General features: G+C 35.8%; 1 protein-coding gene across 8 annotated transcripts in view; it reads left to right on the forward strand.

Moving 5' to 3' along the window:
• Positions 1-18,952, forward strand: part of LOC5567734 (sex determination protein fruitless) — a 781,499-nt gene that overhangs the window by 735,255 nt on the left and 27,292 nt on the right. For 4 of the 8 annotated variants that reach the window (XM_021846441.1, XM_021846479.1, XM_021846453.1 and 1 more), the window contains 2 exons: positions 267-407; positions 7,584-7,713. In XM_021846441.1, the coding sequence (XP_021702133.1) occupies positions 267-407; positions 7,584-7,713 (271 nt within the window). The remainder of the gene's footprint in view (positions 1-266; positions 408-7,583; positions 7,714-18,952) is intronic. The other 4 variants (XM_021846484.1, XM_021846534.1, XM_021846491.1 and 1 more) reach the window with 2 other exon arrangements.

The following is an 18,952-nucleotide window of genomic DNA, read 5'->3' on the forward strand; positions in this document are numbered from 1 at the left end:
TCGATTATGTGCACTAACTGCTGATGGATTGAAATTGATCTGGGGACGTCAAAACTCCAAGACCGGAAACGTTCCTCTTCCACAATGCCCATTGAAAAACCATGCGCCTCCATGTCCATCACGTCAGTCCACCTTCATTGCATACACGCATCCCCCATCATAAAACCCTCCTCCATAACTTTGAAGGACCAGCACAAAAGAAACTTCCACCTCATTATGTTCTGTCTTTTTTGTCTCTTTTTCTCTCTCTTTCTCTTTCCATTTAGCCCCTAAAGATGTCCATGTATCCGGAGGAGATGTCCAGCTTGCTGACACCCTCCAGTCCGGGAAACGATCACCCACCACTACCACCACCGATCCACTCATCACACTCGCATCTGAACAATATCCGTTACAAGTCGAAGCATGTAAATACCCCCTAGCCAGCATGAAAGTGACCGTCGAATTCCTGGTCCTAGGACAGGAGATGGTCACCATTTAGAGTAGTTTTTGTTTTCGCTTTTCGTTTCTTTCATATAATTTGCTTTGAATTTCTCTTGAGCTTTGCTGCCACTACCCAGTGGGGATGTTGCCTTCGATTCTTGGCAATGTTTTGTTTTCAGTGTTTACGCCAACAGCTGAGTTTCGTTAGTAGAAAATTATTTTCCATTGCTTTTAAATGATGTGCCCTTATGGGATTGCCGGGAAAATGTAACAACGCAGTCAATTTGCTGTTTCCGAGATTTTGCAGCATTGGAAAATTCCCACCATAGCTGTCTCGATTGCAGTTGTCTTTAAATTCCAATTATCACACTTAACGACTTTCTTTACCTTTAAATGTCTCTGTTTGATGGGGAAGACCCATTTACCATATCGACTTTTCGTATAATGGATGTTTCGCATAAAGCAGTTTCAACATCCTTATGCAAAATGTCATGTTTTCTTTTTTATGGCGGTTCTCGCAGTCTTAGCCACAGGCAAACAGGTGTAACGTTGTCACAATACTCGATTTCGAAAGTCTTTAGTAACAGACTTCCAAACTTCTTACTTCCGAAGTGTCCGACGAGATACCAAATCGCGACCTTGAATTGAAGGTTTAAGCACTGACGAACAGCCGTAGCACTAAAGAAATTTCCAACGACCTCTTATTTAACGATCATTTCAAATTCGCTTTGTTACAAATCTCACAACCAGAGGCGCGCGCATGGTTTTTCTTCGTGTTTGACGTTTCACACTACTGCCATCTGCAGGTCTTGTTTCACAAAACTACTAGGGCTGTTGTTAATCCAACCTATCGTTTTCTGGTGAGTTGCAATCTTGGTTGCAATGATGATGCCGTGCTACACGATAAGCGTCCACCTGCAACAACCAGACAGCTTACCAGTTAAGCTGAGTTGTGAAGGAGAGCGAAAGAAGGAAAGCACAAAAGTCTGTTTTGACAGCTCTGCAGAAAGGGCACGGCACAGAAAGAGACAGGCGCACGATTTGAAATGACAGGTTAAACATTATTATTTTTGGATTGGATGCTCTATGGCTTGGTTGGTCGATGTAACAGTTTATCAAATAAAGATTTATAAATTTAATTTAATATTGATGTTACGAGCAGTGTCTACAGTGAAATTTAATGCTACACATGAAATTAATTTAAATCAAAGTGTTTTTATATATATATCGTATAAAAAATCCTTAATTATTGATCAAGAAATTACTCTAGAATTCTTTGGAAAACTCTCCTGAGATTCTTCCTTAAATAACTCATGAATCCTTCAAAACACCTCTAGGATTGTACTGGAAATCTTGGGATTATTTCTGATATCTCTCTAAGTTTTTCTGGTAATCACATAATTCTTACAAGAAATCGCTTTATCATTCTTCCAAAGAAAATTTTCTTTACCCTTCCGATATTGCTTCTGAGATTCTTTCGTTCCTTTTGTGATTCTTCTGGGCATCTTTTTGAAATTCTTGCTGAAATCCCTCTGTGGTTTTCGCGTGTATGTCCTTAAGGATTACTTTTGAAATCCTGGAAATGAATTTCTTCAAAATTCTTTCGGATATACAATGGAAAATTCTACCAAAAATTCTGCCGGATATTTTTAGATGATTTTACCAAACATTCTATTAGGACTCTACTAGAAATTCTTCTGGAATTCTTCCGAAAATAACTCTGGAATTTATCCCTGAACTACTTCTGGGATTTTTACGGAAATTTGTCTGAGATTCTTCCGGAAATTACCTAAGATGCTTTCAGAAATCCTTTTGGAATACTTACAGATATCTTTCGAGGATGCTTCCGGAAATATTTTTGAAAATATTCTGTCATTTTTACGTCAATATCTTTGAAATACTTTGGGACTCTTCGAAAAAATCTGTTGGAATTCTTCCGGATATATTTGGAGGATTCTTTTAGAGAACCTTCTGAGATTCTTTCGGAAATCTCGCAGAGGATGCTTCCTACAAGAGTTTTTCGAGGATTTTTGCAGAAATTCTACTGAAATCTAACCTTCTAGGATCCAAGACCAACCGGAAGTTTCTTGAGATTCTACGTAAATTGGTCTGGTATATTTCCAGCAATATCATTGGTATTCTTTGAAAAAAAAGGATTCTTAAAGGATTTTCGAAAGCATACATAGCATATATTTGCGAAAGAATTACAGAGAAATTACTGAAAGTTTTTCATGAGGAATTATTCAAGTATTTTCGTAAAAATATGAATGAATCCCATGCGGATTTTCGGAATGTATTTCACAGTGATATCCACAAGAATCCCAGAAGTTATTTCGCAAGAATCCCTGAAAGGTTTTCAGGAAATTTACAGACATCCAGACGAATTCATGAATATTTTCCAGAATGATTCCAGAGCGATGTCCAGATGAGCTCCAGAAAGATTTACAGAAGAATTAAAAAAAATCCGGAACTATTTACGAGTAACTTTCAGAAGTTTCTCAGAAAGATTTCCGAAAGAATCTCCGAATCCCCGAGGGCTGTCCGGAAGTTTCCTTAAAGAATTTCCATTTGAATTCAAGGGGGGTTTTCAGAAGATTTCACCAAGGAAATCAACTGATAAAATAAAAAAAAAACAATCAAGAAAATTTCCCAAAGAATCACAGAGAGGTTGTATCAGAATATCAGAATTACCGACGGATTTTCCCAGAAAGATTTATGTAAAAACTAAAGCAGGATTTCCATTGGAATTGAAGAAGTATTTCTAGAAATGGACCAGGAGGATTTCCAAACAATTTCTGAACAGTCTTGAAGAATTTCTGAGATAATTCTTGAAAAGTTTTGGATATTCATAAAAAAGAAGAATCCCAGAAGAATCGGAATATCCTAAGAAAATCCAAGAGGGATATCCAAAAGAGTCCCAGGGACATTCACGAAAGAATCTGGCGGATTTCTGGAAAACATTTCATAGGGTTCAATATAATAGTTTCGGATGGATTTCCGGAAGAAATCCTGAGAGGTTTTTGTGAGAAACCCCAAAAGGCTTCTGGGAAAATCTTCAAAAAAAAAAATTCAGAGGAATCCCAGACTTTTCAAAGAATTCCATCCCTTTGGAAAGCAATCATTGAAACATTTTCGGCAGAGTTCCAGGGAAATTTTACGGGAGAAACCTGGAAGGATTTCCTGAGAAGTGATTCAATTTATAATCTTAGATAAACTTCCGGAAGAATCCCAGACTAATCTCAGTGGCTTTTTTTCTAATAGTGTTCACAATTGTTATTTTTACTGAGTACGCGCCTGATAAATGAATCCGGTCATGATGCAACAACCGAGCTACATATGATGAATGCATTGAGACAAAATTGTCTGCTCTATCCATCAAATTCACTCATTAAAACCATTTTGGTGAATATAACAACACAGCTAGTTTTTCGTGCAACATGCTCACCAGATGATGTTGGTGTAAACTGGGCGACAGATTTTAAAGAAATTCGTTCTAAGTGTTACGTCTGTTTGTCTGTGATTAAAGTTTCAAGTTTCCAAGGACCACATTTGTCAATTTCTTCTAAGTTTATCTTCAATTTGTGAATACATACGTGGTCTGCTTTTCAGTTTAACGTTCTATGAACAGTGTTTCACACTTCAACACCAAACCAAAGGTGGAGTGCGACTCAAATCTCTTTCGGCGCCGCGAGACAGCGCCTCAAATTCGAAGGAGACGTACGCGAGTAACTTTTCTAATCTGCACCCTGGCAGTGCTTATTTGCAATGTGCTTCGGGATGTGTGGTATCGAGTTGCATCATTTTCACTCTTTGCGTTTCGTACACGCGTCAAAAATTCCACTTGAATTCATTTCACTTATATGTGACTGCTGAAACTTTTAAACACGATAAACATAATTCATCATAATTCATCACCACCTTATTGTTGACTTTACCAAATATATTAGGATTCACACCTACAAGTTCTTGCAAAGTACTTACTGTGAGGATTCGCTCGTTGGGGGTCCGCTACATGGAATGACTCGATGGTTGGATGTTCGCTGGTTGGAAAATATTCCAACTAAAAAGCACTCAAATGTCAACAGAAAATGTCAAACTGACTTTGACGTCTGAGTACCGTCGCATTGCAGTCTCCATATATAGAACAAATGCGTATGTATATGTGCGTCTCGTGACGATTTCCTCCCCAGATGCGTTAGTGTGGAGCATTTTCAACAGCTAACGGATCGGATTCGCTAGATGGAAGGCAGTCGTGTTCCAACCAGCGAATCCCCACTGTATTAAGCTTGTCCGCCTTCAAAACATATCTTGCTGAAATTTTTTTGGAATTAATTATTGCGCTGGCCGAAAGTGATTGCGCTTCGCTTTGTCCCGCACAAAAACTAATTTTCAGTCTGTTGCACCTTACAAAAATTATAACAATTTCCTTTACACTAAACAAAATAGAAAGAAATTAAGTTCTGATTTAAACAAAAATATAAAAATCATTCTTATAATAAACAAAAAATTAATTCATTTTGTAATTTTCCATAACTCAATAACAACAAAATTTGTTATTTTCTTTACATAAATGAAACCGCAAATTTATGAGCAATTTCTTTAAGATCTTTTATAACATATTGCTTTATATTAATACTGATTTTGATCTAATTATGTAATTATTTGCTCCGTCAACTCAAAGTGCTTCTAACAAAAATATAAAATTATGTGTAACAATTTTTGATATACTTGCGATACAATTTTGTTGTAATCTACTGGTCTGGGTTTGATTGCTTCTAACATTGAATCGACCCCTAAGGGCTCCTTATTTAAGATATTTCAATTTCTATTGCCAATTATTTCATCCTATCTCAAAAATCATAATGAAGTTACTAATAAAAGATCTTTTCAGAAATTCCTCCAAATTATTGTTAAATGATATCAAAAGGAAGTCCTCATTCCTCAAAGTTTCAATCATATTTCTTGGTAAATTTTCCAGGGATTTTTTTTTTTTCTAGGTCATAAATTCTTCATCTTATAATTCCTTCAGAAATTCTGGCTGCTATTGTTTTAACATTTCAACTAAGAATTTCTCTAAGGATAACTTCAGAAACTCTATCAGAGATTCCTTCAGCGCTTCCAGCGACCATTTCTCCAGAATTTCTCGTAGGTTTCTGATTCTGATTCTCTGATTCCGATTCTCTGATTCTGATTCTCTGATTCTGATTCTCTGATTCTGATTCTCTGATTCTGATTCTCTGATTCTGATTCTCTGATTCTGATTCTCTGATTCTGATTCTCTGATTCTGATTCTCTGATTCTGATTCTCTGATTCTGATACTCTGATTCTGGTTCTCTTATTCTAATTATTTGATTCTGATTCTCTTATTCTGATTCTCTGATTCTGATTATCTGATTCTGATTATCTGATTCTGATTCTCTGATTCTCTGATTCTCTGATTCTCTGGGTCTCTGAGTCTCTGATTCTCTGATTATCTGATTCTCTGATTCTCTGATTCTCTGATTCTCTGATTTTCTGATTCTCTGATTCTCTGAGTCTCTGATTCTATGATTCTCTGATTCTCTGATTCTCTGATTCTCTGATTCTCTGATTCTCTGATTCTCCGATTCTCTGATTCTCTGATTCTCTGATTCTCTGATTCTCTGATTCTCTGATTCTCTGATTCTCTGATTCTCTGATTCTCTGATTCTGATTCTCTGATTCTCTGATTCTCTGATTCTCTGATTCTCTGATTCTCTGATTCTCTGATTCTCTGATTCTCTGATTCTCTGATTCTCTGATTCTCTGATTCTCTGATTCTCTGATTCTCTGATTCTCTGATTCTCTGATTCTCTGATTCTCTGATTCTCTGATTCTCTGATTCTCTGATTCTCTGATTCTCTGATTCTCTGATTCTCTGATTCTCTGATTCTCTGATTCTCTGATTCTCTGATTCTCTGATTCTCTGATTCTCTGATTCTCTGATTCTCTGATTCTCTGATTCTCTGATTCTCTGATTCTCTGATTCTCTGATTCTCTGATTCTCTGATTCTCTGATTCTCTGATTCTCTGATTCTCTGATTCTCTGATTCTCTGATTCTCTGATTCTCTGATTCTCTGATTCTCTGATTCTCTGATTCTCTGATTCTCTGATTCTCTGATTCTCTGATTCTCTGATTCTCTGATTCTCTGATTCTCTGATTCTCTGATTCTCTGATTCTCTGATTCTCTGATTCTCTGATTCTCTGATTCTCTGATTCTCTGATTCTCTGATTCTCTGATTCTCTGATTCTCTGATTCTCTGATTCTCTGATTCTCTGATTCTCTGATTCTCTGATTCTCTGATTCTCTGATTCTCTGATTCTCTGATTCTCTGATTCTCTGATTCTCTGATTCTCTGATTCTCTGATTCTCTGATTCTCTGATTCTCTGATTCTCTGATTCTCTGATTCTCTGATTCTCTGATTCTCTGATTCTCTGATTCTCTGATTCTCTGATTCTCTGATTCTCTGATTCTCTGATTCTCTGATTCTCTGATTCTCTGATTCTCTGATTCTCTGATTCTCTGATTCTCTAATGCCAGAAAGAAGAAGAAGATTCTCTGGTTCTGATTATCTGATTCTGATTCTCTGATTCTGATTCTCATTCAGTTTTTGATTTTAATTCTGATTCTGATATTGGAACTTATATCATTTTGGGAAAATTAAGCTTTTAATTTGTACCTAAATGTGGATCATTTTGGATTAAAAACTAAAATACCCTTAAAATAGGTTATTTCTTGATTTTAGGGCAGTGCCATAAATGAGAAGCATTACTACTCCACGTCCCTTGACTCACTGCTTACTAATTCACACGAATAATCAACATTTCATAAGTCTTCCTATACTTCAGAAGGAGGAGTTGTAAATTACTATGAAAAAGTATAAAGTCATCAAAAGAGTTGAACACGAACGATTTTCATCCTACGTAATATATGTTAAATTTCAAAGATCACCTATGCAAGAATAATCAGCTGTTTTCCATTTGAGTTCTTTAAATTTTGCATAACTTTAAGCTCGCTTCATTTGCTTTTCTCACCTTGTATCGTATCTCATAACTGCGCACATAAAACTAGAACTAGAGCAACAACCGAAGGCGACAGCATCCGCTAATCACTCGTCCACCTTTTTTTTTCCTTCAGCCGATCCCGATGAACCTCAATCCGGAGGAGATGAGCAACATGCTATCACAGGGCAACATGCCTCCGCTGAACGACAGTGGCGATAATGAGGGCTCCCTCTCGCATCCCGACCATCCCGACAACATCGACGGTAAGCGAACACGATCCATTTTTGCCTCTTTTATCTACTCTTATTAGTACCGTTTACTTTCACCTTACTTCTGCTACAAACTTCTACTACCTATTTCTTTCTGTACTACGACCCCCACCCTTGAACCTTAAAGCTAAGAAAAGACACCCCATACCTATTTTATTCTTCCTTCCTTTTATCGAGCACATTCCCCATTCCCCCGCCGCCCTTCACGAGCTAGGAGTGTTCCCCCTCTTAAAAACACGATTCTCCAGCTTCCTTTCCAATACTTATCACCATTTTTTCTGTTCCGTTCATCTTCAGTTAAGTTATACATTTTTCTGTTTTCGTTACCATTTTCATTTTTTTTCTTTTATCATTGATTTTTTTGTTCTCATCCCAAAACTATACAAAATTTTATGGATAGGTTGAATTGATTGATTATTTATTTTCTCACAAAAGAATATTGTACAAACATCTTTTAATTATTTGTCTTAACTTTAATTTCCTAACACGAATTGGTTTCGCTGGGGAAAGTGACATGAACTCGGGAAGATAGCATATCAAGAAAACTGGCAACACTGCTCGGAATGGAAATGAATTCGTTAGTAGAGTGATTAATGCGCTTGATATGATATCTTCGCTACATGTGAAGATATGGAAACAAATCGATGGATACTATCAAATTTTAGAAGAAAATCAAGAATACCGGTCGCTTTCCCTCAACTGTACAAATATTATGTTATTTAAGTCTGTACAAATTATCTATTTTTTAAGCAATCTTCCTAACGTCCACTATCCTTCAATTTCCTCATCTGTTTTTCCTAATTCTGACCAAACTCAGGGCTTGAAACCCCCCTCCGACAAGCCAGTTATTGCTACTGTACAGCCAAAGCCGAACCTCAAAACAAAGCAAAAGCCATAACTAACTCTAACTTCTCCAGCTCCAAATAATCAAGCCTCAAAAATCTGATACGCCTCGCCACGCACATTTTTACCCTTCTGTTTACGAAATTGAAAACCATTCTGTTCCGAATGCTACTTTTCCCAACTCTTTTCGGTTCAGCTTTACGATAATTGTGTCCTTCGAATGTGAGTCAATTTTTTCTTCCCAAAGATCTCGTACTCCTTGCGTTTTCAGTTTTCCCTCAAAACCCTTACCCTGATTGTTCTTTCGATACCTCACCCAAGAATTATGCTAATAATTGTATAATATATGAATCAGAAGCTAGAGTAAAACTAAATCAAATCCGATTGACAAACGCTGTAGTTATAGAGTACAAACACACATTAATCGACGACAATCGAACAAACAAAAATCCGCGGAAAAACTATAATGCAATCCCTCGAATCCCCTAAAACTGATCTTGATCGATATTAAATGTGGGTAATTTGGTGTTCTAAAAAAAAACGATTTCTTACATAATTTGATGATCAAAATTTTAAAAAATAGTCTTATGCATGCTTTCTTAGATAAATCACCGCTAAATCATAGAACTAGTTCCAAAATTGGTTGTCACTAGTGACACGCTCCAACGAAACCCCGCTTACTGCGTCGAACCGCCGAAAAGCGTTAGCCGAGCTGCAGTGCTGTCAACCGACCGAAAAAAAAACGACGGCCACGTCCTCAGCACGCAGCCACTATCTAGCAGCGGAGGCAGCTCAACGACGGCATCACCCAAGTCTTCGCTTATCCCCATACTCCCTCTAAATCTCCCTCCCATTATAATCGGACTGTCAGTGATATCTAGTAATTGCACGTGCTCGCCCTCGCCCGTAGATTTGTTCGCTGCATTTTTGAGTCACGCTCGCAACCCTTCCCCGTATATATTCATCAGTGTAGTGTGCCTGATTGAGAGTTGTGTAGTTCTGTAGCCTGTCTATGCGTATGTGAATGTTGCGATATTAGTGTTGTTACTCGCTCTCTCTCTCTCTACTCTTCTCACTTAATTTTGCGTTCTGTGCAAGTTGTTTCGTTCGATTCTAGTCCGCCATTTTTCACTTTAGTTTCTCCTTATTTCGTTCGATTTAAGTTCGTTTCGTTTCGTACCCGGAGTCGCAGTAAATCACGTTCTGTATCATCACTGCATCTTCGGTTTTCCAGCAAAGTTTTTCGCTTTCTTTTCATTTTTGGTTTTTCCTAGGTTGGTTGATAGATTTGTTTTGGAAATCTTATAACTTTGTTCCGCAACCGGAGTGAAAACTCTCAAAACGTTTATGCATTCCGAACGACATTTTGGAGGGGGGAACTGTTTCGAAATGATTTTGTGCTTTCTGTAGTGACTGTTTTCGCCTGATAGCCGGCGAGAACTCCGGCGGCAAGTTAATTGACTTGTCAAAAAGTTTTCTATTAGCAAACGCGATGCGCGTTACTGAGGGGGTTAGGCTATAGTTTGTAAACCATTTGCGTGTGTGATCAAGCAACATTCTCAGATTCGATTAGTTTTAAGCACGATGCAAGAATGAGATGCAATTCAATGTTGAAAAACATGAATAAATTAAATAAAATGTTAAAATTACAAATTCTAAAACTTTAAAAGTTTCTAAATAAAATTAAACCTAGTAAACAAATTATATGAAGAAATTACAGATTTTTTGTAACTCAAATAAAAAATCTTAAAAAGCAACGAATTTTTAACAGAAAAACTTCTATTACTTTTGAGCTAGAAACCAACAATCGTTTTGCATGAAAATTTGCTTTTTTGAATTTTCAATAGTTCCAGACCGTTAGTTGATCTTTTGTACTGTAAAACTTTAAATACCTCACACGGATCAGCAAAATAATGTTTTTTTTCTCCCTTCAAAATATTTTCGACTCTTTGAAGATGTGGGAGAGGGTGTTGACATAAATGAAAATGATATTTTAGACACAATCGGACTTTTACAAAATTATTTCTCAAAATGTAGTCCTGTATTCAGTGTTATCTTAAATTTGGGTGATTCACAATATCACATAAATAATATAACAAACTTTCTTATTTGCAAAAATAATGGTATATATTCTAACCAACGTCAAATTTTAACCATATTTGCCTAAACAAAAATCAGAAGCTCAAAATTTGACCGATTTATAGTATTTTTCTCCAATTAACCAAAGCGAAGAAAACTATTAACAGTCGATAAATCAAGCTCTCCAATTAACGCAGAGTGGTCCAAGAAAAATAGTTTTTCAACATAAGTTTTCCTTGCATTAGCTTCTTGTCAAAGTAATCTGTAAACGACTTTTACAACTTATGGAAGCGAAAATTTTCAGGCGAATAGATTAGTGTTATCTGTTTTATATCAAAAGCTATTGAAGTTTTTCTAAAACAAATCCTCGGTTTTCAAGGCTTTTTATTAGAGTTACGAAAATAACACATCTGTAATTTCTTGATATAATATGCATTTTAAATTTGTTTCTCGAATGTCGTCAAAAGATATTTTCTATATTTGCCAAAAATATTCACAATCAAATATGCCGTGATTTTGCAAGAAAAACAACGATAACTCCCAAACGGATAAAGATAAGGTTGTTTCACTCATCAAGTCAAGAATTTTTTAAAGTTTCAATAGTGTTTTATATGCTTCTTTGAAGAGATATTAGAATTTAAAACGCTACAGCCAGAAATCCAGTTTTCTTTGGATCACCCTATGTCATCATACAAAAAAGCCCTCGGTCAATTCAAGAGCCTCAAAAAAAAAATTTGTTTTGGAAATGTTGCTCGAAATTAAAAAAACTTACAACTTTGCTGAAGAATCGGTAAAAAGGTTTAACTCCTCTACTAGCAGCTGCATTTTTCACCGAGAAAAAAAATCAAATCGCGATAGCTTCTTTGTTTTTCATTATTTTTTCACAAGTTCTCAAAAAAAAAACTCTTCTAGTTTTAGATTCGATATTGATTATTGGTTGTCTGGATCCGGAAGTATTCCAAAATTCCTTAGAGAACCGACGCGTAACTATAACCCATATTATTTTTCCAGGCAACATAATTTCAACCGTATTCGGATGTTCACTCTTCGAAACAATCTATTAATGAGAGTATGTTATGAGAAAATGAATGCTCTTTGAGTAATGAGCATTTAGTTTTCTAGTACCATACTGGCCAAATAGAGATCTTGAAAACTTCAAAAATCATCATATCTCGATTACTTTTCCAAATAGACGTAAGTAACTTCCATACGGTTTTGAGAAAATTTATTAAGAAGAACCACAACTTGTATTCTTAAACTATTTTAAAATGAATTCCCTTTTCAACATTGTTTCGCCGTGTACATCGCTTAAATTTTGCATACAATCAGTTCTCGTTAAAACACTGGGTAGTTCCTATCGTTTTCTACAAAAAATGTATGATAAAATGATAAGCCGTTCAGTTTCTTACGACGTTTTTGTATCAGTGTTAAATCAAAAAAACTACTTGATTTTTTCTGATTTTTTTTCACATGAAAAAATATAAAAATTTCTAGTTTTTTATATTTTATATTTTTTTATTTAAAATATTTTCTTCAGAGTGAAAAGTTGAAATCTTAAGCTTTCATTCCATAAAAAAGTTTGAAAATCGGTTAAGCTGTTCAAAAGTTATGTTTTTTTTTTTTAAATAAAAAATCTAATGCGCTGAGACCTACAGTGTCTGCCGATAAAAAATGACTGATTTTTTATTTTCAAAAAAATATATCTCAAAAACTAAAAAAACATACATCGCTAAAAATTTGACGTAAACGTAAAATTTTCTGAACTTTCAAGAAAAAATGAGAACAGCAATAGCCCCTTTTTCTCAAGGCCTTCAAAACACAAAAAATGGAAATTTTTGATTTTTTTTTCATGTAAAAAAACAATTTTTGTGAAATTTTATACTTTTCTTGGAAAAAAAAAAATCTTTAGCTCTCATTTTGTACAAGAAAATTGAAAATCGGTCAAGCGGTTCAAAAGCTATGTTTTTTTTAATAAAAATTTTGCAAAGTCGCGATTTTCTGGATACCCTATTTCGGAAATGGTCACCCTAATAAAAAAAAATATCCTTATTTCGGATGAGGAACAAAATAGCAAATTTTCACGGAATTCGATGACCCATTAGATCGTTTTTTCATGGAATGGCTGAGATTATAGATTTAGACCAAAAACAAAATGGCCGCCAAAGACATTTTATATGGAGATTGTCGGCCTCCCAAGGAACATATAAATATCTTCAAAAGCAGATCACCAATGATCAATATTGACTCGGATTCTTACACTAGAAATTTTTTTTGAGAACTTGTGCAATGGTGCCAAAATATTGAGAAATAAAAAAGTAATCATGATTCGTTTTTTTTTGCGTTGAAAAATGAAGCTGCTGGTACAGGGGTTAAAAGATTTAAAATGTCTCAAAACAAGCTATAAGACAACGATATTGTAATAATAGATTACAGTGCCATTTTACTGCCTTTGCATGCAGTTTTAATGTATCCGTAAATAAATTTATTGCTGAAAATTTTGCTCGAGTGAAAAATTGATAATGATCGATTATTGTACCTATTATAAATTCTTTACGTGTATCACGGATGTCCGTCCAACATCAATTGTATCGATTAAAACAACTTGATATACCATGTTTGTGATGGTCTATTCTGATCTACGATGTTTTTTTTTTTTGTTAAAAATACAGTTAAATGGCATTTTTTAGAGGTGAAAACACATAAAACTTGCTTAAAATCATGCATTTTGTGTACACATTATTTTATTTAATACATATTTAGAGATAAATCAGTACGAACATGTATTTCTGCAAGTTTTCCTACATAAACAAGAGAGCGCAACAAATCTTGTACTTTTTTGTCGTGATATATGATGATTTAAGACTTCACGATCTGGCAACACTGTTTTGCTCTTGTTAGTTTGTCAATTTCAACAGGGAACTGTCAAGACTTTTCTCATCTATAAGCATTGAAACTTGCGAAATGAATAAATTTGTTTAATTAAACATGATGTTTTGCATAAGTGGTAGTATCATTTTAAAAAGCCTAATTTGTCATATTTCCCTAACATGGATTTTATTGAAATATTTCTCAACTCGTTTTCTTGATCATAACTAGGTATGACATTTTTCCTTGTTCATTTATACTTGCCAGTATCCGATAAATTAAGGATAGTCATATCATTATTAAAAGCAGTATAGAAACATTACTGATAGAGTTAAAAGGTTCCAATACCTTAGAAGAGCTGTTATTAGGCGTACTGCATTTTTAATGAGAATAACGCAATGTTAATGCTAATAAATAGCTAACTATTTGTGAGGCTGGTTACTTGGATATCTATTAATTTCATCTATTCCCTTCGCCATTTTGTTTTGCTTACACACCTGCTTTTTTTTCATTCACGACTTTATAGATTTCTCCATGAAAATGTAATCATGGTTGCCAGTTATGCAAGTTTTTCAATTTGTTCCAATGGAAAAGTTTATTTCGAAATTATTGTCAGGTCGATTTCAACAACAAATTTTGACGAACGCGAACTAAATCGTCGGAGTCAATCAAGACTTTTCATCAGAATTATGTACTGGTGACGTACAAACTTTGTCTTACAAACAATCAATCAGCCTAAACACTAGATAGCATTGAGCAATGCATTATTTGCGCATGTAGAGTCAATATAATGCTAAGACTTCTATGCGACGGTCATAAAAGCATTTCTGATGATTTAGTTATAAGGTTTAAATGCCAGACAAGTACTGTTATAAGGCGTATCTACTTTTGTAAGGCGAATGCTGATAAAGAGTTAATTTTTTGTGATCCGGGTTACTTGAATACCAACTGAATTCCTCTATTCTCATCGCTATTTCGTTTAGCTGAATTGTCCCCATTTACAATTATATGGATTTCTCTAAAGAAACTGTAAACAAAGAGACGAATTGTTCCATTAAATACTAAATTAACTGTCAATTGCCCATTGCGCGGTCACGTCATCAGAAAATCGCTTTTTTCCTCTCCTTATATAGAAGGAGTCCTGTTAAACACTTTTTCACGCATGCTTAAAACGACTCACACAAAAATGTTACCGTCAACGAAAATGTAGCTTCTACTGAAGTAGCATATTTTCTGAATACACGAGTGTCGGTTTGCAATTGTGTGTTGAGGTGTTTTGCATAAAGTACGCCTTATTCATTACATTGGTTTTCCACACATTCAGTCAATTCCGTTACCCAAAGTAATTGGCTGTGGTGCGTGATAGATTGGCATTGATTTTTTTTTAATTGATCAGATTTCGTCTCTTTGTATTTTAGTCTCTTCAGCTTTCTCCACGACAGTCTAATCATGGCTGCCAGTTGTACAAGTTTTTCAATATTTTATTTCGAAATTATTGCCGAGGGCTTGAAGGCTAGCTATAAAACTTCGTTATGAAAACGTGAAGTATAATTGTTGGAGGCAAACAAATTTGTTTAATATTGAAGTACACACTTGAAAATAACCACTCACTAATTAGTGCTCGTGAAATACCTTGTTGCATATAATTTTTGTGTACCGTCATGCGAGGTGACATTGGGCCTAGAAGGTGACTTTTATAGCCCTTTTCAATGTATATGAAATATATGAACGACAAAAAACTAATTTCTGACCATCGAATGGCTATTAATAATGTATTCTTGAAGCTTGTCGCATTGTTTTCATTATTTTGGTTTTAGTTTGCTGTAAAAAATAGTGGTCCAAAGTCACTCTCATAGCCCAATGTCAACCTGCACGACGGTAATTGGATTCTTTCAATTTATATGTGCAAAAAAATCACGTTTTCACACAATGGCAGCTCCTTTCAATAGTTTCGTTCTATAATGCACAAGCTATTGTGAAAGAGTTCATTATTTTGCAGTTCGATGATGCCATATCGTCAAAACAACATTTCTCACGTGACAATTCAAAAGGGCCAATCCTCTGATCGTTGGTTCTGAGAAAATTCGATAAGAATAACGTTCCTCACATTTTCAATTCCTATTTCTCAGTATTCAAATCAATTAATGTGGCTCGATGAGTGACAATTTCCTACTACTACTACACGTTAATGAGCGATTTTTTTTTTTGAAAATTGCCAAAAATGTGGAAAAAATATGGGTATAAATGGCCCATTTTCGATGTTCTTACAAGCATGGACCTTTTTTATAGGCCAACTTGAATTTTGTTAGCGTGCCTTGGCTCAAGGCTAAGCCCTTTTGGTTTTCAGCGAATGAGCAAGAGAGATTCATTGGCCTCTCACCATTCTAAAGTCAATGCCAGTTTGTGAAATTTTCCGATTGTAGGCCCTCTTGAAGGAGAGAGAATCGATCATTGGTCGTTTTAAGCAGGGGGCCAATCAATAATTTGAAAAAATGTGATTTTTTGCCATTTTGAAACTCGAATTTTTAACGGTAAGTTTTATGATTTTGTTGACAATGTTTGCGTAGTTTGTGGGTGTGTCGTACAAAATACATGCAGGAAAATTAACCAAAGTGTGATTGAAAAGTGATTTTTAGATTTTAGGAAATTTGAATATTTTTGTAATTTTTAACTTCTGAATAATGAATAACTGGACACACTTCAACAACCCAATCAGATCGATGTGAACGAAAGAGATTGACTATCACTATCTACTGAGCGACTATTTTTGAGTGTGAAGTGTTAAATTTCATTCCAATGAAATGAACTCCCCCTATGCACTTTGCTTACATCTGAGTACATGCTGACGAATGGTGGTCATACTTGAACCTTAAAACGTATCATTCAATAAAAGTAGATTTCACAAGGAAGAAACTCATTTATGGATAAAAGTCGGTTAAGAGTCATGAAAAAACCTGAAATGTTCCTTGGGCATTCGCCACTGTTAACTTTTGAGAAAGTATCTACGGTTTGATATCTACTGGCCACTTAATAATTCAAGTCTGATTTATTCCCATTTTTACTTATTTTCTTCAGTAGATAATTTATTGTATTGATTATAAATACTTCAAAATCTGTTTGAATGCTCTCTTTTAATTCTATAAAAATAGTAAGCCATTTTATATAAGAGTAGGTATTAGGCGGCGTCCACAAATTACGTAACGCTCTAGGGGGAGGGGGGAATTGGCTCAAGCGTTACGGCATGTACAAAAATTTGAAATTTTTCGTACAAAAAGCGTTACGAACGTGAGGGAGAGGGTCCCAAAATTGTCAATTATAGCGTTACGTAATAAATGGACGCTGCCTTAAAATGGATGTAAATCAGATCAAAGAGGTTTATTCAAGTAAACCTTATCCGCCACATTCTACCGCCATTTTCATGATATCTGCTAAAGAAAATTTAGATGGGCAACAAATTCTTCCGAAAGAGGTTCGCTTTGCGTGATCATCACGTGATTATTGAGCTGACATCGAATTCAGGCTAACTTCTGCGTCCATGACTCCTCTCATAGTGAACATGGCGTCATAAGTTGAATTCTCACCGCCAAGACGTGTAACTTTCTCGCAAACTTCACATCAATTTGTCGATTTAATCCTATTGTCAAGTATATGTAATGTTTTGTTTTATTGCAGTTGTTTAAAGAAAATTTGTTTTTTTATGATTAGGGGTGCTCTCATATCCCCAGCACTTCTGCTTTCCACAGAAATTTATTAAATTGTTTTATGCTTTTTTGCTTAATTTAATTTGTTTCTTCATAAAAAATCACATTGAAAAGTTTTAGAATTATAAAAAAATGAAAAGTTAATTTTTAGACCTGTTCAGTATTAAAATTTGCTTATAACATGACATGGAAAAGTTGTGAAAAAATCTCAAAACTCATTACTGCACATACTTAGTGATTTTGCTAATAACTATCAAAAACATTTATCTTTCGAATATAAATACAACAAGTGGAGGACATATCTGACGGAAATAGTCTATTATAAACATAGTGTTCAACTAACCTTCGAGTGGCAGTATGAAAAGCTCGCTGTATACCATATATGCACAGCGAGAGACGAACTCGAGGCCACAAAGGAAACCTTTCTTTTAGGGGTAAATCCCACATTCATATCCTTGAAAAAGTCAACCCCAGCCAGAGCTTACTCCCAGAAACGCGACACGTTTCCCCCATCCCGCTAACTGCCCAAATCCTTGCCACGTGACACCAGCATGATTTGTGGCTGGTTGGCGCTGCGCTGATGCAATTTCCACTTTGCACATTCTCACTTCGCCAAGGTCACACGGAATTTACGTCAACCGTGGCGCCACCCCCACTCGACCGTCGGTCGGGGACCGGGAACGAAATTGTGCCTTTAAATTGCTATTTACCCAAGATAGACGGTACCTACATGGGCCACCTACCTACCATTGGATCACAGGTAAACGGATGTAATGCAAACTAGAAATCATCTGGAGGCCATGCTGCACGAAATACGGGTTTGACTAACAGATGACGCTAGTGTGAAACGTCAAACACGAGGAAAAACGTTGCGGGCGCCACTGGTTGCGAGATTTGAAACATAGTAGAATTTGAAACTTACGTCGATAGATGTTTTACGTCTGTTTCTCCGTGATTAAGCGTTACTGAATGTGCCTTCACCACTAAGTAGGTGGCCTCTCTCTCTCTGACTCTGTGTGGTTCATTCTGCTGCAGCACATTATGTGCACATCCTATATGGCAACGACTCCCCAGCCGTGTAAGTCCGACGACAATGTTCCAGGCCCCACATTCTTCGGTTGGCTCCCCGACCCGGGAAATGATTAATGGCTTTCTTCTTGCAGTCGGAAATGTCATCACATACTGGACTGGTTGAATGTGTTCTAAACCGCCCGTTAAGAACCTTGGAAGTGCTCAGTGCTCACAGTGGGACTTCGATAGTTAGGTGACAGTACTTCAAATTACAGATTAAAGTCAAACATGGGCTTGATTAGTCAGAATTTGTGAGAAACATCTCTGATTTTTACATCTTTTACAACTTTTACACAGGCATTACAATATCATCTGATCACTTAGATCATCTTTGGATGGTGGAGAGATATTATCCTCAATCCAAGAGCGCTTTGATGTGATACCATCTTTCGATCTGATGCTTCAAAAGATGTCCTTGCCAGTTGTTTGGTGTACAAATGCAGAGTCGATGAATGAAGAGTCGCGCAAACAGTGAATCCAGATTGAATTTTCGAACTATCAAATCTACCCACCTATCGAGTAGATCAGCAAACAGAAAGAGTCTATTCTCGAACAATGGGATTTTTCGGGAGTTTTTTTGTGAAATTTTGTGGCCTCCGGCAATTTTTTGAAGATCCTTGTGTGTGGATGCCTTACGAGATAGGCTAATATTTTCAAGATGTTTTGCAGATTTC

This window comes from Aedes aegypti, chromosome 1 (assembly GCF_002204515.2).
Source record: "Aedes aegypti strain LVP_AGWG chromosome 1, AaegL5.0 Primary Assembly, whole genome shotgun sequence".
Taxonomy (NCBI): domain Eukaryota; kingdom Metazoa; phylum Arthropoda; class Insecta; order Diptera; family Culicidae; genus Aedes; species Aedes aegypti.